Source organism: Vulpes vulpes, chromosome 5 (genome assembly GCF_048418805.1).
Source record: "Vulpes vulpes isolate BD-2025 chromosome 5, VulVul3, whole genome shotgun sequence".
In the NCBI taxonomy this organism is placed as follows: Eukaryota; Metazoa; Chordata; class Mammalia; order Carnivora; family Canidae; genus Vulpes; species Vulpes vulpes.
Window position 1 is genome coordinate 62496900 of NC_132784.1, and position 20543 is coordinate 62517442.

At 50.2% G+C, this 20543-nt stretch overlaps 5 protein-coding genes and 1 non-coding gene across 7 annotated transcripts; 3 read left to right on the forward strand and 3 right to left on the reverse strand.

The window, feature by feature from the left end:
- Positions 1–1135: 1135 nt before the first annotated feature.
- Positions 1136–4726, reverse strand: C5H11orf98 (chromosome 5 C11orf98 homolog). Its single transcript, XM_026004675.2, has 4 exons — positions 4360–4726; positions 4084–4208; positions 1568–1665; positions 1136–1483 (listed from the first exon to the last, which is right to left on the reverse strand). The coding sequence occupies exons 1-4, from the start codon at positions 4396–4398 to the stop codon at positions 1353–1355; spliced, it is 393 nt and encodes a 130-aa protein (XP_025860460.2). The 5' UTR covers positions 4399–4726; the 3' UTR covers positions 1136–1352.
- On the forward strand, positions 4477–6710 carry CSKMT (citrate synthase lysine methyltransferase). 2 transcript variants are annotated; one of them, XM_026004673.2, is made up of 4 exons: positions 4477–4561; positions 4848–4944; positions 5041–5172; positions 5334–6710. In XM_026004673.2, exons 3-4 carry the CDS (start codon positions 5106–5108, stop codon positions 5987–5989), a joined length of 723 nt encoding a protein of 240 aa, XP_025860458.1. In that variant the 5' UTR covers positions 4477–4561; positions 4848–4944; positions 5041–5105; the 3' UTR covers positions 5990–6710. The 2 variants fall into 2 exon arrangements, with proteins under 2 accessions (XP_025860458.1, XP_025860459.1); XM_026004674.2 differs by having other exon boundaries at positions 4538–4556.
- Positions 4623–4771, forward strand: LOC112924394 (small nucleolar RNA SNORA57). The gene has a single exon (XR_003235874.1). It is a non-coding gene; the product is annotated as a small nucleolar RNA SNORA57 (small nucleolar RNA).
- A 543-nt stretch (positions 6711–7253) lies between the features above and the next one.
- Positions 7254–8607, reverse strand: LBHD1 (LBH domain containing 1). The gene is made up of 2 exons (XM_072758275.1): positions 8140–8607; positions 7254–7531 (listed from the first exon to the last, which is right to left on the reverse strand). The coding sequence occupies exons 1-2, from the start codon at positions 8528–8530 to the stop codon at positions 7254–7256; spliced, it is 669 nt and encodes a 222-aa protein (XP_072614376.1). The 5' UTR covers positions 8531–8607.
- Positions 8608–11788: 3181 nt separating this feature from the next.
- On the forward strand, positions 11789–13147 carry UQCC3 (ubiquinol-cytochrome c reductase complex assembly factor 3). Its single transcript, XM_026004672.2, has 2 exons — positions 11789–12157; positions 12258–13147. The coding sequence occupies exons 1-2, from the start codon at positions 12038–12040 to the stop codon at positions 12402–12404; spliced, it is 267 nt and encodes an 88-aa protein (XP_025860457.1). The 5' UTR covers positions 11789–12037; the 3' UTR covers positions 12405–13147.
- Positions 13148–15023: 1876 nt separating this feature from the next.
- UBXN1 (UBX domain protein 1) lies at positions 15024–18479 on the reverse strand. The gene is made up of 10 exons (XM_026004671.2): positions 17982–18479; positions 17787–17874; positions 17594–17647; positions 17398–17504; positions 17245–17314; positions 16807–16998; positions 16664–16715; positions 16404–16517; positions 15332–15524; positions 15024–15164 (listed from the first exon to the last, which is right to left on the reverse strand). Exons 2-10 carry the CDS (start codon positions 17843–17845, stop codon positions 15115–15117), a joined length of 891 nt encoding a protein of 296 aa, XP_025860456.1. The 5' UTR covers positions 17846–17874; positions 17982–18479; the 3' UTR covers positions 15024–15114.
- Between the last annotated feature and the right edge of the window lie 2064 nt (positions 18480–20543).

Sequence of the window (20543 nt, forward strand, 5' to 3'; positions counted from 1 at the left end):
TGAAAGATACACACAGAGAGAGTCAGAGACATAGACAGAGAGAGAAGCAGACTCCATACAGGGAGCCCGATGTGGGACTCGATCCTGGGACTCCAGGATCAGGCCCTGGGCCAAAGGCAGGCACTCAACTGCTGAGCCACCCAGGCATCCCAAATAAATATTTTTTAAAAGTGATGTATATATATAAAATCCAACAAAGGAAGCAGATACAAACATGACATAAAGTGACTTGTTCCTGGGGTACCTGGGCACCTCAGGCAGCTGTGTCTGCCTTCAGCTCAGGTCATGATCTTGGGGCACTGGGATCCAGCCTCTCTTCGGGCTCCCTGCTCAGTGGGGTGTCTGCTTCTGCTTCTCCCTCTGCACCCCCTCCCCACTTGTGCTCTCTCAAATCATAAATAAATAAATAAATAAATAAATAAATAAATAAATAAAATGACTTGCCCCCTCTGCTCACAGAGGCAGTGAGAGGCAGGGCTAGTATCAGGACTTTATCTCCTCTGCCATTTCTACAATAATCTGTATTGTTGTCAGAAGTGGAGAGTTGGGAGTGTCACTAGGGAAACAGGATCATCACAGAGGCTGCCTTCTTATTGCTCTTGCTCAAGTGAGTGCCATGGTTGTTTTTTTTTTTAAAGGTTTTTTTTTTTTTTTTAATTTATTTATTCATAGACACAGCTAGAGAGAGAGGCAGAGACACAGGCAGAGGGAGAAGCAGGCACCACGCAGGGAGCCCGATGTGGGACTGGATCCTGGGTCTCCAGGATCACGCCCCTGGCTGCAGGCAGCGCCAAACCACTGCGCCACCGGGGCTGCCCGAGTGCCATGGGTTTGGTTTTGTTTTGTTTTGTTAAGATTTTACTTATTTATTCATTCATGAGAGACACACACACAAGGAGAGAGAGAAAGAGAGAGGCGCAGAGACACAGGCAGAGAGAGAAACAGGATCCATGCAGGGAGCCCGATATGGGACTTGATCCCGGGTCTCCTGGACCACGCCATGGGCCAAAGGTGGCGCTAAACCACTGAGCCACCCGGACTGCCCTAGTGCCATGGGTTTTATTTTCTATCTTGTTTCCACACCCACAGACCCCTTCCCAAGTCCCTTTCAGGCTCCCACATTAAACCACACATCTCAAAGAGAACTCTAGAACTTTATTACAAGAGGAGCTGACTGCAAGGGGGCCCCGTTCTCCAGTCTTTCTTCACCACCCTCTTCCTCTTAACATATCCCTCCATGACAGGTCACTAGGCCATGAAGGAAGAGGAGTCTGGGGAGAATGAAAAGGGGCAATGCCTTCTCCAAAGTCCTCTGAACAACTAGAGTCTTTCTGGCTCCAGCTGAGAATCTTCTAGTGGAAGGGGTGAGAGATTCCCCTCTCATCTCCAAGGTCCTCCATGTCTATATCCTGGGGTGCTTTTGTCTTCTTTTGCCGCTTGGGCTGTGGTCCACTAGTCCTGACTGGCCTTGTGGGGGCTTCCACTGAGAAAAAGGAAAGGGAAAGTATTAAAGAACCCCAAGGAATCCAGGCTGCTCCCTGACCCCACCTCTATGCCCTGGCCTTACCTTCCATGGCTGCTTTCTCTTTCTGGGCCAGCCGGATCTGCTGGAGGAGCTTTCTGCGCTTCTTCCCAGACAGAGTAATGTTGGCACGTGCACTGGACCTGAAGGGTCAGTAGGAGCAAAGATTTCCTGAACCAGCGTCAGTTGGTCCTATCGAAAAGGTCTTTGGATTCAAGTAAAAAGACTTTGAAAACCCGGGCTTTGAGGTAGTGAGTTAAATCTCTCCAACACTTAGCCATTTACATACTTAATACCACTCCCACACATATATAAAGTACTTAACATTAAATGTTAAAATTTGGTATATGCCAGAACTTGTAAGGGAAAGTTACTTTTCTTTTCTTTTTCTTTTTTTTTTTTAAGATTTTATTTATTTATCCATGAGAGACACAGAGAGAGAGGCAGACATGGGCAGAGGGAGAAGCAGGCCTGATGCAAGACTCGACCCCAGGACCCCGGCACCACACCCTGAGCCAAAGGCAGACAGACGCTCAACCACTGAGCCACCCACCCAAGCATCCCTCTCCTCTATTTTTAATACTTTTTTTTAAGTAGGCTCCATATCCAACATGAGGCTTGAACTCACAACCCTGAAATCAAGAGTCACATGCTCTACCAACTGAGCCAGCCAGGTGCCCCTATTTTCAATACTTCTGACACCAAACAGGTGTGGGTTTTTCCCCACATCAAGGCATTCTCAAATTTGGTGGACACCGACTGAGAATCCCACACATTTAACTCAGTTCTGACACAATCTACCTGGATCAGATCCCAAGGGTTGAGGGTGCTGTTTCACGAGACTGAGCCCCCCACTTCAGATATTTTGCTTCTGAATAATCAGCTATAAACCAAGGTTCTCACGATCCCCTTCTCAGACTCAATAATTTGCTAGAAGAGCTCACAGAACTCAGGGAAACATTTACTTGCATTTAATTATTGTAAAAGGATGCAATTCAGGAACAGCCAGATGGAAGGGATGCATAGGGTAAGGTATGGGGAAGGGGCACTGAGTTTCCACACTCTCCAGGTGTGCCACTTTCCCCAAACTTCCACCTTTTCACTAACCAGGAAGCTCATCAAATCTCTAATATTCAAGATTTCTTATAGAACTTAATCTTCCTAAGTAGGTGGAGTTTAAATCTACCACGCAGGGATCCCTGGGTGGCGCAGCGGTTTGGCGCCTGCCTTTGGCCCAGGGCGCGATCCTGGAGACCCGGGATCGAATCCCACATCAGGCTCCCGGTGCATGGAGCCTGCTTCTCCCTCCGCCTGTGTCTCTGCCTCTCTCTCTCTCTGTGACTATCATAAATAAATAAAAAAAATTAAAAAAAAAAAAAATCTACAACGCTCTCACCACCTGGTCTTTCAGGAGATCAGCTCCACCCTAAGTTATTAGTATAAACCTTAGGCGTGCTCAAAAGGGGGTCCTTAGGCCATACATGACACTCCTATCACTCAGGGTTTTAGAAGCTCTGTGCTAGGAACCACGGACAAAGACCAAATACATTTATTATATCCCAAACTGTAAATATTTACAATGAAGAAGTCAATGAAAGGATGGGATGGGAACTCTTCCCCAAGGCTCAGGGGGCTTTGAAACATGCAAAATCCCATTAGGCACTTTTCTGTGAATGGAGTTCGTGCATACTCATGTGTGTGCTTTATTTTTTTTTTAAACATTTTATTTATTTATTCAGAGAGAGAGAGATGCAGAGACACAAGCAGAGGGAGAAGCAGGCTCCATGCAGGGAGCCTGATGTGGGACTGGATCCCTGGTCTCCGGGATCACGCCCTGGACTAAAGGCGGCGCTAAACCCGCTGAACCACCGGGGCTGCCCCATGTATGTGCTTTAAATTTATTTATAAAAATCTAGGGCAGCCCCGGTGGCCCAGCGGTTTAGTGCCTGCCTTTAGTCCAGGGCGTGGGATCGAGTCCCACATTGGGACTCCCTGCATGGAGCCTGCTTCTCCCTCTGCCTGTGTCTCTGGCCCCCCCCCCTCTCTCTGTGTCTCTCATGAATAAATTTAAAAAAATTTTTTTTATTTACAAAAATCTAATGTGAAGGGGCCCCTGGGTGACTCAGTAAATTAAGCGTCTGCCTTGGGCTCAGGTCATGATCCGGGGTTCCTGGGATGGAGTTCCTGCACAGGAAGGCTGCTTCTCCCTCTCTGTCTCTGTCCGCTGCTCCCCTTGCTTGTGCTGTTAGATACATAAAATCTTAAAAAAAAAAAAAAATGTGAATGTACCATGTTACCTGCGGAGGTGGGTGAGTGGACAGTTCTTACATTCTTAGTGGGGGACGTCCGGGAGGCGGAGAGATTGTGAGCTACAGGTACCGTGCGAGGTGCTAGGCTAGCGGGGTGCAGGCAAAAGCACAGCTGACAAACGCTCCGACAAACGCTCCGTCAGTGCACCCAGAGGAACGCAGAAGGACTCCTCGCCCAGGAGCCCGGCGGGGGGGGGGGGGGGGGGCGGCACTCGGCGGGGAGGGGCAAAGCCAAGAGGGTCCGGCACTCACGCCCGCTTCTTCAAGTGGTGCCGTGTGATCAGCCCTTCGTCTATCACAGCCCCGACTACCCGATGCTTCAGTCGCCTCTCCCGGTTCAACACCCGCCGGCGCTTGAACAGCTTCTTCTTCAGCTCCTAAGGGGGAGGAAGATGCTAATCAGACGATGCCGCGCACCGCGCGACCCGAGACCCCGCACCCGGAGTCCAGCCCAAAGATCCCATCTCTGGAGGGACGAGAGGGCTGCAGGGCGCTTGGACAAACGAAGTCGGGCTTCCACACAGTCACCGTTCGAGGCCGGTTGATCTTCCCCCCGGGAGGCCCCATGGTCGCGCCGCGAACGTGGTTCCAAGACCGCGTTTGGCCTCGGCGCAGCGTCGACGTAGGCCCGCCCCCGGCCTCCGCGAGCCAATCGAAGCTCGGGGGCGTTGAGGCTATATAAGTGGACGCGGCGCGTTTACGGTTCTTTCCCGCGACGGCGGCAGGTTAGGTCCGTGGGTCGTTTGCGGAGCCCGGTTCCCAGGCGGGGGTGCTGGGCGAGGCCTGCGCACCCTCCTTTTCTTGGCGGGGGTCGGGTGTGCAGTCCCGGTCCCCGTGATGTACGGAGGCAGAAGGAAAGGGCTCCGGCCCCCTCGGCGTCATGTCTTCGGTGCCCGCGGCTTCCAGTCCGCTGGTGCTATCCTCAAGCGCCGGGACACTGGCTCCGCGGAGCACGGCGGCACCGGGCTTCCGCAGACTCCCCCCTGGGGCGCTCACGCCTTCTCCTTTGATTTCAGGTCTTTGGAGCTGAATCAAGACCCCCGGAGCTTGAACTGCAGGGTCTTCTCTTTTACTTCCGGTTGCAAACAATAAAGGCGGTTCGTACCCTAGTAGGTGTGTGTCCACGTTCTTTTTTCCGAGGTTTTTGTTAGGAAGGCAGTACGCGTTATTGCACGAGGCGGAATTTGCTGCTTTTCTCTTGGACCTCAGGCTCCTGCGGAAGTGCTGGCGACATTTCGCGAAGGTTCTCTGGCCGACCTTGCCGGGATCTCCAGATGGCAGCGCTGCGCCGAACCCTCCACGTGGCGACCCTGGCGGCTGGGGCGCGCCGCGCTTTGGCGGGTAGGGAAGGTAGACAGCGGGAGGGGAGGGTTCTTGGAGACCTGGGAGTCTAGTACCTGAAATTGTGATTCTTAAGACCCCAGGGTACGTTATACCTTGTTTGCTATAGTTTGATGGAACTTAGGCGGTGGGTGACACAGGTACTCCACTCGCGTCCACAGGCTCCCTGGCTGGCAGTTGCCCTGCCGACCATCGCCTCTGGGATAAGCTCCATTCCGATACCCGTGCAGGCAGCGTCCCCACCTTCGACTGGTTCTTTGGGTATGAGGAAGCCCAGGGGTTCCTGCTGCCGCTGCTGAAGGAGTCCCGGGCTGCATGCCCATTGCGGGTGTTGGACGTGGGCTGTGGGACCTCCAGTCTGTGTACAGGCCTCTACACCAGGTGCCCACATCCCGTGGACGTCCTGGGGGTGGACCTCTCTCCTGTGGCTGTGGCCCACATGAAGAGTCTGCTGGAAGGTGGCCAAGATCGAAAGCCCCTGTGCCCTGGGCACCCTGCCTCTCAACTCCACTTCGTGCAGGCTGATGCCCAGAACCTGGAGTCCGTGGCTTCCTCAGGCTCCTTCCAGCTAGTGCTGGATAAGGGCACCTGGGATGCTGTTGCCCGAGGGGGTTGGCCTGGGGCTTACCAGCTTCTGTCAGAGTGCTTCAGGGTCCTAAGCCCCCAGGGGACCCTGATTCAGTTCTCAGATGAGGACCCTGATGTGCGAGTGCCCTGCCTAGAACAAGGGACTCCAGGCTGTACTGTGATGGTGCAGGAGCTAGGCCCTTTTGGGGGCATCACCTACTTTGCTTACTTGGTTCAAGGCTCTCATTAAAGACTTCAGTCTGGCCTGAATTATTCTGTTGGGTGAGGGAGAGAGGTGGATAGTTTTTCAGCGTTGTAAGATGACTGGGAAGCGAGCCTGATCTCTGCATAGCATTGAATGCACATAGCATTGAATGTTTGTGTCCCAGTTCGCACATTGGCAGCAAGGTAGGAATAATACCTGGGATTAAGGGATTGCATATAATGATAGGTAGAACCTGGAGCATTTAGCAAGGCCAGGCACAAGATGAGTGCCAATAAGAGTAGATGCAGTGGCACATTCCCCAGCCCCAAGGAACTGGACCTTCTAAAAACAGGAGTATTGGGACACCTGGGTGGCTCAGTGGTTGAGCGTGTGGCTTTGGCTCAGGAAGTGATGGCCATCCGGGGAACAGAGTCCCACATCGGGCTCCCTGGGAAGAACCTACTTCTCCCTCTGTCTATGTCTCTATTTCTCTGTCTCGTGAATAAATAAAATCTTTACAAATAAAAAATAAAGGTCAGCCCGGGTGGCTCAGCGGTTTAGCACCGCCTTCAGCCCAGGGCGTGATCCTGGAGACCCTGATCAAGTCCCATGCCAGGCTCCCTGCATGGAGCCTGCTTCTCCCTCTGCCCATGTCTCTGCCTCTGTGTGTGTGTGTGTGTGTGTGTGTGTCTCACGAATAAATAAATAACATCTTTAAAAAAAATGTTTCACTTTTAAAAAATTAAAATTAAAAAATAAAACGGGAGTTTTGTGGGGTTTTTTGAGGGTTTTTTTTTTTTTTTTTTTTTTTTGGTTTATTTTGGAGGTGTGGGGAAGAGGTGGAAGGGGAATCCCAAGCAGACTCCAAGCCCACCCAGCACAGAGCCTGATGCAGGGCTTGACCCAAGACCCCAAGATCATGACCTGAGCCAAAACCAAGAGTTGGGTGCTTAATCAACTGAGTGACCCAGATGCCCCTGTTTGAGGAGTTTTTTAATAGAGGAGTTCTTAATCCAAATCCCAGTATTGACTGATTTGTGTGAGCCGCTGACCTCACTTCTAATCCTCTTGAACTCAGCTTTAAAAGAGGGAAGATTGAAAGGGCCAATAGAAATGCCTTATAACAAACCTGGCTGAAATGTTGAGGACAGGGATCCCTGGGTGGCGCAGCGGTTTGGCGCCTGCCTTTGGCCCGGGGCGCGATCCTGGAGACCCGGGATCGAATCCCACATCGGGCTCCTGGTGCATGGAGCCTACTTCTCCCTCTGCCTGTGTCTCTGCCTCTCTCTCTCTCTCTATGTGACTATTATTAAAAAAAAAAAAAATTTTTTTTTGAAACGTTGAGGACAGAATGGTACTTACCCTCAAATCTCCTGGGAAGCAGATGTGAGTATTCCACAAAGCAGCTTCTACAAACATGGGAGCCTGCTGCTGGGTTCCAAAGAGAACAAGGGTTGGAGGCTTCCTGATACTCCATGTCCTCAGGAATCCAGGAGTCCTCTGGTTCTCCCTGTTCCTGCCCCCAGCTGAGTTCTGGGTTAAAGCTTCGTAAGGGAGATCTGGGGTCCAATGGGCTCCATGTCCAGCCTTGGGGAGAGAGGAGTTGAAGAGTGAAAAGTATTCCTGGTCTATTATTGACTTTAAAAGATGAAACAAATTTGTGTAATTTTTTTTATAAAAAAATTAGGGACGCCTGGGTGGCTCAATGGTTGAGCGTCTGTCTTGGGCTCAGGTCATGATCCTGAGGTTCTGGGACAGAGAACCACATAGGGCTCCCCGCAGGGAGCCTGCTTCTCCCTCTGCCTGTGTCTCTGCCTCTCTCTCTCTCTGTGTCTCTCATGAATAAATAAAATTAAAAAATAAAAGTAATTAAAAGGCATCACCCATAACTGAGTGGCTGGCCTTAAGGAGGGCATGTGACGTGATGAGCACTGGGTGTTATACTGTATGTTGGCAAATCGAATTTAAATAAAAGTTTTTTAAAAGACATCCCCATCTGACATCAGAACTTCCCTCTAAAGTTCAACTTTGCCAGACACCTTGACTGTTCTCTCCACCTCTATGTTTTCTCCCACTACACTAAGCACCTACTGTGTGCCTATATTGCTTAGTGCAACCCAACTCAGGTTTCCATTTCAGTCCTGCCCAGAACATTCAGGTCACAACAGCTCCACTGAAGCTGCTGCCTCCTTTACCTGGCTCTTCACTTTGGTCCTGGAAGAAGACCTCAGCCTCCTCTTCCTCATCAGTGAGCAGCAGCAACTCTTCATGTGGCCAATCAAACTCCCCGCTGTCTTCACTCACCTCAGAGGCTTCTACCACAATGGAGGGCAGGCGGGCCTTTTGAGAGACAAAATCCTGAATCAGGATAGCAGGGCGCTTGACCAAGTCGGAGGATGAGCCAGCAGCAGGACAACAGGGTAAGGGAGTCCTAACCTGAACATCCTGGTGATCTTCAACCCTAACAATTTCTCCTCTGTCCATCCACAGAGGGTTGGTTAGCCTAGGACTTTCTGGGTGTTGGGAGGAGCCTGGGCTGTCTGTAGGCCAAGGCTCATCCTCACTGTTCCCTGGCACAAGGGCCATGGGTGCTAATTCTTAGAGAACTCAAAGTGGAGTACCCTACTCAGTACACTCCACAGGCGGCTCTTTTAATCTTTAGAGCCTGGCCCCTTAATCACTTCTGAGAAGACAATGACAAGCAAGGAGATTATGGGCCTTCCAGAGAGGGGAAAATCCCAACAGGTGGAATAGGAGCTTTGTGTCACCCCACACTCCGGTGACACCAGGAAAGGCAGGAGGGGTAGGAGCCAACAGGGCATCTGGCTTAAAGCCTTGTGACTGAAGAACTCTGCTAACAAACTTGGGAATTCCTGATTCCTTACTGGGTCTTCTAATTTGACATGCTTCTTTGTGTCTTTTTTTTTTTTTTTTAAGATTTTATTTATTTATTCATCACACACACACACACACACGCACACACACACACACGGAGAAGCAGGCTTCATACAGGAAGCCCAAAGTGGGACTTGATCCTGGAGACCCAGGATCGAAGGTGGGTCAAAGGTGGTGCTAAACTGTTGAGCCACCTGGGGTGCCCTCTTTGTGTCATATTTAACGAATATTTATATGGTATTAGTTATTTGCCAGAAACTCATTTAATTATATATGAACTCATGTAATTATCCTAGAACTATGAGATAGATACTGTCATTAGACCTGTTTTCCTTTTTTTTTTTTTTTTTTTAAGATTTTATGTATTTATTCATGACAGACACAGAGAGAGAAGCAAAGACACAGGCAGAGAGAGAAGCAGGCTCCATGCAGGGAGCCCGATGCGGGACTCCATCCCGAGACTCCAGGATCGTGCCCTGGGCCAAAGGCAGGTGCTAAACCTCTGAGCCACCCAGGGATCCCTAGACCTGTTTTCCAATGCACGGGCATCTGATGGCACAAAGAACTTAAATGACTTGCCCAGAGTCACAGAACTAAAAGGTACTTTCTTCTCCAAACTAGAATTCAGACTTTATTTTGTTTTGTTTTAAGACTTTATTTTCCAAACTAGAATTCAGTATGTTATCCAAACCCAGAGTTTTCACTGGGGGGTGGGGGTGAGAGTACCATGATCTCATACCATGATGAGAAAAACAACAAATTTACTTTTTAAAAAAAGATTTTATTTATTTATTCATGAGAGACACACAGAGAGAGGCAGAGACGTAGGCAGAGGGAGAAGCAGGCTACTCACAAGGAGCCTGATGTGGTATTCAATCCACGGACCCCAAGATTATGCCCTGAGCCGAAGGCAGATACTCAACCGCTGAGCCACCCAGGCGCCCTGTTTTGTTTTGTTTTGTTTTGTTTTAAGACTTTATTTATTAGAGAGAGAGGACAAGCAGTGGGGAGAGGCAGAAGGAGAGGGAGAGGCCAACTCTTTAAGCAGGGAACCTGATAGGGGGCTCCACTCCAGGAGCCTGAGATCATGACCTGGACCAAAGGCAGATTCTGGGCAGGTCCCATGGCTCAGCAGTTTAGCACCGCCTTCAGCCCAGGGCATGATCCTGAGGAACCGGAATCAGGTCCTGCAGGCAGTCCTTCTGCCAGTCCCTCAGCCAGTCCCGCAGCCAGTCCCGCATCGGGCTCCCTGCATGGAGCCTGCTTCTCCCTCTGCTGGTGTCTCTGCCTCTCTCTCTGTGTTTCTCATGAATAAATAAATAAAATCTTAAAAAAAAAAAAAAAAAAAGGCAGATGCTTAACTGACTGAGCCACCCAGGTGTCCCCAACAAACTTTCAACACCTTTATTTAACAAGTAAAATAAGGATGCCTGGTTAGCTCCAACAGTAGCCTATGACTCTTGATCTTGGGGTTGTGAGTTCAAGCCCCACGTTGGGTGTTGAGGTAACTTAAAAATAAAATATTTAAAAAATATATGTATATATAAATATACCTTTTACTCATCCAGCACACTTGGCTTTGAGTTTTTGTTCAGAAATTGAGGGGATAGCAGTTGTACTACTGGGTATTTACCCCTAAAATACAGATGTAGTGAACAAAGGGGCATTTGCACCCCAATATTCACAGCAGCAATGTACACAAGAGCCAAACTGTGGAAGGAGCCACTATGTCCTTCAACAGATGACTGGATAAAGGAGATATGGTATATATATATATACACTGGAATATTAGCCATCAGAAAGGACTGAGACTAGGGGCGCCTGGGTGGCTCAGTTGGTTAAGCATCTGCCTTCACCTCAGGTCATGATCCCAGGGTCCTAGGATTGAGTCCCACATTGGGCTCCCTGCTCAGCAGGGAGCCTGTTTCTCCCTCTACCTCTCCCCTTTGCTCATGCTTGTGATCTGTCTCACAAAAATAAGTAAAAGTCTTAAAAAAAAAACAAAACGGATGAATACCTACCATTTACATCAAGATGTATGGAACTGGAGGGTATCATGCTGAGTGAAATAAGTCAGAGAAAGACAATTATATAGTTTCACTCATGTGGAATATAATAGTGAAAGGGGGGGAAACGGTGGGGAAAAATTAGAAAGGAAGACAAACCATGAGAGACTCCTAATTCTGGGAAACAAAAGGTTGCAGAAGGGGAGGTATGGGAGGGCGGATGGGGTAATTGGGTGACGGGCACTAAGGGGGCATGATGAAATGAGCACTGTTATACTGTATGTTGGCAAATTGAATTTGAATAACATTTTTAAAAAGATTTATTTAGGGGATCCCTGGGTGGTGCAGCGGTTTAGCGCCTGTCTTTGGCCCAGGGCGTGATCCTGGAGACCCGGGATTGAATCCCACATCGGGCTCCCGGTGCATGGAGCCTGCTTCTCCCTCTGCCTGTGTCTCTGCCTCTCTCTCTCTCTCTCTGTGTGTGACTATCATAAATAAATAAAATTAAAAAAAAAAAAAAAGAAGATAAAAAAATTTATTTATTTATTCATGAGAGACGCAGACTGAGAGAGAGAGAGAGAGAGAGAGAGAGAGAGAGGCAGAGACACAGGCAGAGGGAGAAGGAGGCTCCATGCAGGGAGCCCGATTCCAGATCCCGGGATCACGACCTCAGCAGAAGGCCGACGCTCAACCACTGAACCACCCAGGCGTCCCAAATAACTTTTTTTTTTTTTTTTTTTTTTAAGAATTTGAGGGGATTTGGAGGGGGTCAGATTGATGTGAATATCTGGGTGTCCAGCATGTGCTATACCGAAAAAGCACAAATTATTGTAGGAAACGACAGAACACAGTCCTAGCCCTGTATCTGTCATGAAATTTCGGAAATGGGCAACTGCGAAACCCACAGCACCCAAGAAGTCACGCAGGATCCCCTGAGCAACCCGTCTGACTTCACGACAAGGGCTGCAGAGCTCGCCCCGACGCCAACGCTCCGGCCACACTCAACCTTCCCAGCTAAATCCAGTCTCCGACCCCGGCGCCCCACAGTCTAAGCGCGGGGCCGATCAGCCCTCTCTAGCCCCACCCTGCTCTATGGTCGTCTCCGCAGGCCGCTCTAGCCTGCGCGGGGGCGGAGAGACGCTTCCTAGGCCGCGGGAGGCAGCAGAGGGTGCTTCGCTGGGCGCGGCGGGCCATGGAGACCTTACGCAGATCGCTGATCGTGGGGGCCCTTCTGGGAGCGGGGGCTGGCGTGGGCTCCGCACTCTTTGTCCTCGTGAGCCCGGGAGAGCAGCAGAAGCAGGCGATACTGAAGGTGGGAGCAGGTCGGGTGCGAGGTGGAGTGGGCGGGCGGAGAGCCCCAGGCTGGGGCATGGGAGTGGGTGAGCACTGCGAACCTCCCTTCCTCTCCGCAGGAGATGCCCGAGCAGGACCCACGGCGCAGGGACGAGGCGGCCAGGACCAAAGAATTAGTGCTGGCCACTCTGCAGGAGGCAGCGGCCACGCAGGAAAACGTGGCTTGGAGGAAGAACTGGATGGTTGGCGGCGGGAGGTCAGCGTGAGACTTTTCTCCCGGGCACGAGTCCGACGCGACCTTTCTCCGCAGGCCCGGCGGGGAGTCTGGACTGAGATGCCGGGTCCAGGCCTCCCTGAGTCCTGGGAGCCGCTGCGGGGTGAGCACGTCCCTCCTCCGCCCCCGCTTGCACGTCCTACGCCCAGGCCTGGGGCGTCGGACGTGGCGAACTGAAGGAACCAATAAATCACGTTCCTCCGTCTGGACAGTGAGCCCTGGGGTCTGACGTTTATAAATGTCTCGTGTCCTGGGGGTCCGTGCTGGGGACACGGGTGACCAAGGCTCCCACCTGCCTCGTGGCGACATATTCAGAAACACTAGTCAGGTCATGTGCTCTGCTAGTGTACTTTTGGTGATAAGCAAGTGACATTCTTGAAATCAAAACTCTCTTGGAAAATCTTGTAACAATACCTGCCCATAAAGGACACTTTGGGTTTCCTGTCCTTTGAGTGAGGTAGGAGTGGGGCTGCTAGCATTTAACATGTGCCACGATGTTTTCTGGGGCTGTTGAAGTGATGGAGGACAATTTGCTAGGAGTGAAAGCCTGCTTTGAGTCAGATTTTGATTAGTCTTGTATGTCACAAAAACTTCCTTGAGCCTCAGTCCTATTCCATTAAAGGTGACAATTATCTTGACAGCTGTTGTAAAAAGATTAACTTGGAAATGTAAAGTGCACTGCTTGGCACAGAGCAGCCTTTCAATAAATGTAGGGGAGGGTTTCCCCTTAAAGGATTTGACTGTAGTAGTTCACAATCTCTGAATTCAGTCATGGGGTCTTGTAGATGTCACTGAAGGAATGAGATAAAGCGGGCATTTGGGTCACACCCCACCTCCAAATCAACCAATTCACCCCATTGTCTACTTTTTTTTAAAGATTTAAGAGACCCTGGGGCACTTGGGTGGCTCATTATGATCTTGGGGTTCTGGGATCAAGTCTCACCATGGGCTCTCTGCTCAGTGGGGAGTCTGCTTCTCCCTCTGTTCCTCCCCACTGACTGCTTGTGCTCTCTTTGTCACACAAAAAAATTAGAGACTCTGGTGGACAGGGTGGAGGGAGCCCTAAGCAGACTCCTTGCTGAGTGCAGTTTGGGGCAGGGGCTGGATCTCCCAACTCAGAGACCACCTGAGCCAAAACCAAGAGCAACACCCATAACCAACTAAACCACTGAGGTGCCCCACTCTTGTCTATTTCACAATCTTGCCTGTGGTTCCAAGCAAGATTTCAACTGAAGAAGAAAAAAGAAAACAAAACCCAAAGCCTGTTTTTATTATAATAAAGCCAGAACACTAAATACAGCTTGGTAACACTGAGCTGTAAACCCAGATGGGAGCATTGATGCTGTTTTCAGTGGCTAGATGTTGTGAAGCGCTAAGCCAAACACATTTGTTAAGTGTGATCTTTGGTTTAATTGTGGCCTCTTTCCCTAGCCCACGAATGAGAGGGAAAAGGTTAGCAGCTCTTTGAGGGAGCATTAGAGTGATGTGGTCAGCAGCAGTGAGGGGCTATGATGAAGGAGCTTGGAGGTTGAGAGCCTGAGTCCTAGAGTCAGGCTCCCCAGGTGTGTCCAAGTTCCACTGTCAGTTACCTGTGTTGGTTTCAGCAAGCCATGTGCTTTGTGGTGTCCCCCAGGTAAGTGCCTTCTTATCTCAGTTAATACATATACAGCAGTTAAAACTAGTGCATATTAAGTACTCAGTACTTTTACTGAAGAGGAAATGCGGTGTAAAGGTCACTGCAATGCTGCTCTGGCCATTTGTGAATAGCCGCATTATACAATAACAAAAATTACCCAGGGCACCTGGGTGGCTCAGTGGTTGAGGGTCGGCCTTTGGCTCAGGTTGTGATCCAGGGGTCTTGGTCGAGTCCTGCATCAGGCTCCCCACAAGGACCCTGATTCTCCCTCTACCTATGTTTCTGTGTCTCTTATGAATAAATAAATAAAATCTTAAAAAAAGATACCAGGCAGCCCGGGTGGCTCAGCAGTTTAGCGCCACCCTCAGCCCAGGGCCTGATCCTGGAGACCTGGGATTGAGTCTCACGTCAGGCTCCCTGCATGGAGCCTGCTTCTCCCTCTGCCTGTGTCTCTGCCTCTCTGTGTGTCTCTCATGAATAGATAAATAAAATCTTAAAAAAAAAAAGAAATTACCCTTTTAGTAGCTAGTATTTATTGGGAACTTACTAGGTGCTGGGCATTATGCTAACGCTCCCTATATCAGCATTATATAACACCTACAACAATCCAAATTAACAGATACTATCATACTTCTTTTATTAAAGTAGCAACTAGGCTGGCTTCCGAAAGTCAAGGCAGGCACAGGTGGAGGATGCCCCCCACCCCACTCCCAAAGTCATGGCACATGAGTAAGGATTTCAGGCCTATGCACTGCCTTACCTATAAGAGCAAAAAGTGCTACCCATTGTACTCCCCCCATCCCTAACAATCTCCCCTCTCAACCTCCCAAGCAAGTAAAAAGACCCAGAGATTGGAATCAAGTTTGTTAGAAACTTGAGATTTTAAAAAATGAGGTCTATCCTAAATGCCTTCCCTTTGGCTTCTTCCTGTTTCAGTTTTGGCCCTCCCAGCCATTCAGGAAGGAGTCAGGCACATAGAGAACTCAGGGTCTATTTATTAGGAAGGAGATGTCAGTGCTTTATCAAAGATGAAGAGGTCAGAGAGAGATGGTGGGATAAAGGCCTCTCAGCTGGGACATTTCTTGGCCACAATAAGAACAGCAGAAGGCACAAGTCCTGAAGATGGGAGAAAATAGCTTTGACCACAAAGATCTCTGGCTTTTTGCCCCCCTAAGATTTCTGGCCGCACACCATCTCCACAAAGTCTTCTGGCATTCCTTCCTTTCTTGGGCATACCCTTCTCCCCCTCCCCCATGTCCTGTTTCTGGTCCCAAGTGTCATACCCAGCTCCTGCAGAGGCCGTTCCATGTCAGCCTCTGAGAAGGCCCGCCGGGGAAAGCCACTGAGCAACTGCACAGGGTCCTGGTCTCCCCCAGGCTCTTCTCCACGGTGGAGCTCCACATAGAGCCTCACAGCGGCCAGCTGTTCCCGTGCCCGGAACGTCTGGGTCAGTGAGGTCCCATCTGGCAGCCTGACCTGAAGGGCAAGTGAGAAATATAGTACAGGGGGTGTCAAAACTGAGTGAGGTACCCAAATAAGAAAAGAGCTGCAAGGTTGGCTTCTGCTTCCTCTTTGAGAACTGAACCAGCATAATTACTATTTACAACACCCTGATGGGGCAACCCAGGTGGCTCAGCAGTTTAGCGCTGCCTTTGGGATGGAGTCCCGCATCGGGCTCCCCACAGGGAGCCTGCTTCTCCCTCTGCCTGTGTCTCTGCCTCTCTCTGTCTCTCATGAATAAATAAGATCTTAAAAATCAATCAATCAATCAATCAATCACCCTGATGATGGGGATCCCTGGGTGGCTCAGCAGTTTAGCACATGCCTTCGGCCCGGGGCGTGATCCTGGAGTCCCGGGATTGAGTCCCACATCAGGCTCCGTGCGTGAAGCCTGCTTCTCCCTCTGCCTTTGTCTCTGTCTCTTTCTCTCCCTCTCTCTCTCTGTCTCTCATAAATGAATCAAATCTAAATAAATAAATAAATAAATACACCCCGATGAACCACCACTTATTGTCTGCTTTACTAAGCATTGAAGAGAGGCTGCAACTCCCTCACGTTTTAACAAAGACAAGGATAAGAACATACAAAAATACATACATAAATATCACACCATGCAAACAGTGTGATAAGCCGAATAAAAACATGACCAACTAAAAAGGTAATTGCTGAGGAAGAGTGAGGTATGGATTTAAATTAAGACTGAGGCAAGTGAAACTTGGTATCTTCTAACCGTAGAGAGAGAGGATTTCAAAAGTCATTTACAAAAAAGGTAGAGGTTTGGCAAAGGGAACCAACTGAAAAAACGCTCCGAGCCACGTGGAATCCCAGAAGCAAGACAGGAATTACAATCAATACCTGTATGCGACACTGGTCATACTCCCGCTTGGAGGGAGGCTCCTGGCTGGGAGAGGACGGAACCGGCCCTGGCTCTGTTGGTGGAGACGGCCGAGAGCCCACATTACCACCATACTGGAGGACAAAGAAAGCATTGATCAGGTCCCCACCCATTCTTACCAGAAACATCGAATGGCCATCTTTCCCTCTGAAGCTAGGAAAGGAGATTCTTTTACTAGCCCATGTACTTCATTACCCTCAATGTCTTCCCAGTCACCTACCTTCTTGGCTCTCTCTGCTTTGTCTCTTTCAATCTTTTCTCGGACTCTCTGTCTGGAATGCAGACAGGAAGAAAGGACAGACGTTGACAAAGCAAACCTAGCTTCCCAGCTCATCTGTTATCTACCATCCCCATCACCCAGACCTGGCTGCTAACTCTTCAGCCTTTTCCCTCCTCCGCTCCTCAGCAGCCCGGCGCATCTCATCTTCTTGCAGCCGCTGCCGAGCAGCTGACAACTCTTGCCCTTGTTTCCTGCGCTGCCGTTCCCGTTCCAAAGCCTCACGCTCCTCTCTTTCTTCACGCTCCCGCTGCTTCTGGGCCACCAGCTCCAACATCCTGTGTTGCAGAAAAGAAAAAGCTCAAAAAAGAAATGGACATGGATCAAGAAGATGAGTTTGTAACAGGGACTCAAAATGAAATACAGAAACATGTGTCTGAGGAGAGATGAAAGAAACAAAAAGGAAACCACCAAAGAAGGACAAAGGGAAGGCGGAAAGTTCCAGGTTCTTTGATCAAGACTTGTGTACTGTGCACAGGTGGAAGGTGACCCTCAGAAACGTGACACTGTTCCTTGCTATATACCTCTTAGTCTGTTCCTGTCTCTCCTCTTCACTCAAAACGGGTTTGCCTTCTCCGGCAGTAGAGCCAGTTCCTACAAACAAACAATCACTATTACTGCCCATTCATCATCCCCGAACTCTCTTGAATAATCACACCGTGTCCCTCAGTCAGGACCTTCAGGGCCACTTTGTTCCAAGACGGTGGGTTCCCGTCCCAGGGCATGTCCAAGGGGCGTCGGCAGCGGCTCGTCTACATCTGGTTCATCTTCGTGCTCCATCAACCTGGCAGGGAAAGTCGGGAGGGAGGTTATCCCTGACGGTGCCTCTCCCCACAGTCCCCCAGTCCCCTGCCACCCGGTCTGGGCGCTCACCAGTCCATTGCAGCCTCGATGCCCTGGTTCCCTGTGAGGGCCAGAGCCTTCTCCCTGGGGGCAGAAACACCGTGAATAGCGCCCGCGAGCCATGGTGCTGGTCAGGCTGGGGCGTGGAGCCTGAGGCCAGGCTGGGGGCAAGGCCAGACAGGTCCGCGACCCCCGCGGGCCGGGGTTTGGGGGGCTCCCTTACGCGCGTCCCCTGGGGAAGCCCATCTCGATGAGACTCTCTAGAGCCGTCAGCTCCGCCATGGCGCCGCCACCGCCGCTTCCGCGCGGACCTGAGGCAGGGCGAGAAGGAGGGGTAGGGAGATAGGGACAGAGCGGGGTGCCCCCGGCCCGCGCGCAGCTCCGCCCCGGCGTCCCAGCCGGCCGCTCTCTCACTTACCGGGCTCTGGACCCTCAGCGGACACGGACGAGAAAAAAGCCGAGGGGAAGCGGAAGTGCCCGGATCTGTTTGGGTCACGTGGCGACGGGCGCGGACTGGTGCCTCCGAGGGCCAAAAAGCACGGGTCTGGCCGCGCTGCCTGGCCCAGGCGGGGGCGGGGATGGGCGGTGAGGCGGAGTGACCGCCCCGGAGGCGACCCCACCTACCCCCCGCGCCAGCTGGACGCCCGGCGGCGGTGGGGAAGAAGGGTGGTGCGGCTCCGAAACCCACGGGCGGAACGTAGCCGCTCTCCATGGAGTAACTGAGCGCAGCCAACTGGAATGTCCCTTGGCGGTGCTGCGCGGGAGCCATAGCGATGTGCGCGCTCTTTGACCCGCTCATCCTCTCTGGGGAGTTGAGCCATCCTCCACCCCTCTGCCAAAGGCCTCTTTGCAGAACACAGTGATCTGATCCTGTCATCACCTCCCTGCTTGAAAGTTCTCCACGACACCCCTGTCACTGAGGACGGAATTTAAAAGCTAGTAGTCTGGTTTCCTCCGTTTTCGTTGTTGTTTAAAGCCCTCTCAGTGAAGTGAGAATAACAATAAGCACTTGTCCTCGGTACCTGGCAAGACTGTGCCCCGTCGGTGTTTCATCTCCTACCTCTTGCTGTTAACCTTTGCCTATTGCAAGGCAGGCCCTGCTCTTCTAGGCCTTTGCACCTACCAGTCCCCCTGCTTGTGACATCCTGCCTCTTATGTGGGATTGGTTAACTCCCAATCCTGAGACTGGACCCCCCCCCCCATTGGCTTTATTTTTTTAATAATATATTTTTTTTTAAGATTTATTTATTATTCATGAGAGACACAGGCAGAAGGAGAAGCAGGCTCGATGAGGGACTCAATCCCAGATCCTGGGATAACGACCTGAGCTGAAGGCAGGCGCCCAAACTCTGAGCTCCCCAGGCATCTCCTACAGTTACTTTATAAGGAAATCTTGCTTTAACCACCCCCTTTCCACCTGCCACCTCCAATATTGACTCCGTTAAACATTTATCCCCGTATTGTGTGGTCCTTGATTACTTACCCTAATGCGCTAGAGACTTTTTATGTGATTAATGCATATTTAATAATCACAACAATCTATGTGATTATACTACTATTAGTCACAGGAAACACATACAGAAAAAGGAGATAAATTTACCTACGGTTACAAAGCTGGTAAGTAGCCAAGCCAGAATCCACACACCCATGCAGTGTGCATTCACTAAACCACTATGCTGTGTTGCCTCTCCATACTGGAGTGAAGAACTTCAGCTTTGAAGTTGGGCATCCTAACTCACCTCCTTACTGGTGTATCTTTAAACCATTTAGAATGTCAGAGTTCTCATTTCCTTCCAGGTGATCTCTTTGAAAGAATGTGAAGATGGGACGCCTGGGTGCCTCAGCCCTTGCGCAGCTGCCTTTGGCTCAGGGCGTGATCCTGGAGTCCTTGGGATTGAGTTCCTGCATCGGGCTCCCTGCGGAGAGTCTGCTGCTCCCTCTGCCTGTGTCTCTGCCTCTCTCTGTGTCTCTCATGAATAAATAAAATCTTTAAAAAAAGAAAAAGAAAAAGAGGGCAGCCCAGATGGCTCAGTGGTTTAGCACGGCCTTCAGCCCAGGGTGTGATCCTGGAGACCTGGGATCGAGTCCCATGTCAGGCTCCCTGCTTGGAGCCAGCTTCTCCCTCTGCCTGTGTCTCTGCCTCTCTCTCTCCTCTGTCTCTCCTGAATAAATAAAATCTTTTTTTTTTTTTTTTAAGAAAGATTGTGAAGAGTAAATGAGAAGGCATACAGAGCAAGTCTTGAATAATGAGAAAGCAGGGCCCTCATTTGCAAATGAATACTGAGGAAAAGGGGGAAGCAAATAAAACAGGGACACAGTATTCACTATAATGTGGTCTTAGAATACATGTATTTTTTTTTTTAAAGATTTATTTATTTATGAGAGAGAGAGAGAGAGAGAGAGAGGCAGAGACATAGGCAGAGGGAGAAGCAGGCTCCTTGTAGGAGCCTGATTCAGGACTTGATCCCGGATCCCGGGATCACAACCTGAGCCCAAAACAGCTGCCCAACCACTGAGCCACCCAGGCATCCCATAATACACATATTTTAAATTTATCTTGAGCTCTAATGGTTAAAAAAGAAAATAATCAACTGTATAGTATTAAATACACAAACGTGAAGGATACACAAAGATACCCGTAGCAGACACTGAAGACAAATGTTCCAGTAAAGAGCGATGGCTTTGGTCCTTTAAGGAGCATCCTCCTAGGGAAAGTTGCACAGCCTTTAACATAACCAAGGAGGCTATGAATTACCAACGTGGAACACTGTCCATCATCTACTGTGAACAAAGAAAAGAAGAGCATTGAGGGACACCTGGGTGGCTCAGCGGTTGAGCATCTGCCTTTGGCTCAGGACATGGCCCTGGGGTCCTGGGATCAAGTCCTACCTCAGGCTTCCTGCACGGAGCCTGCTTCTCTCTCTGTCTCTCTCTCTCTCTCTCTCTCATGAATAAATATATAAAATCTTAAAAAAAAATA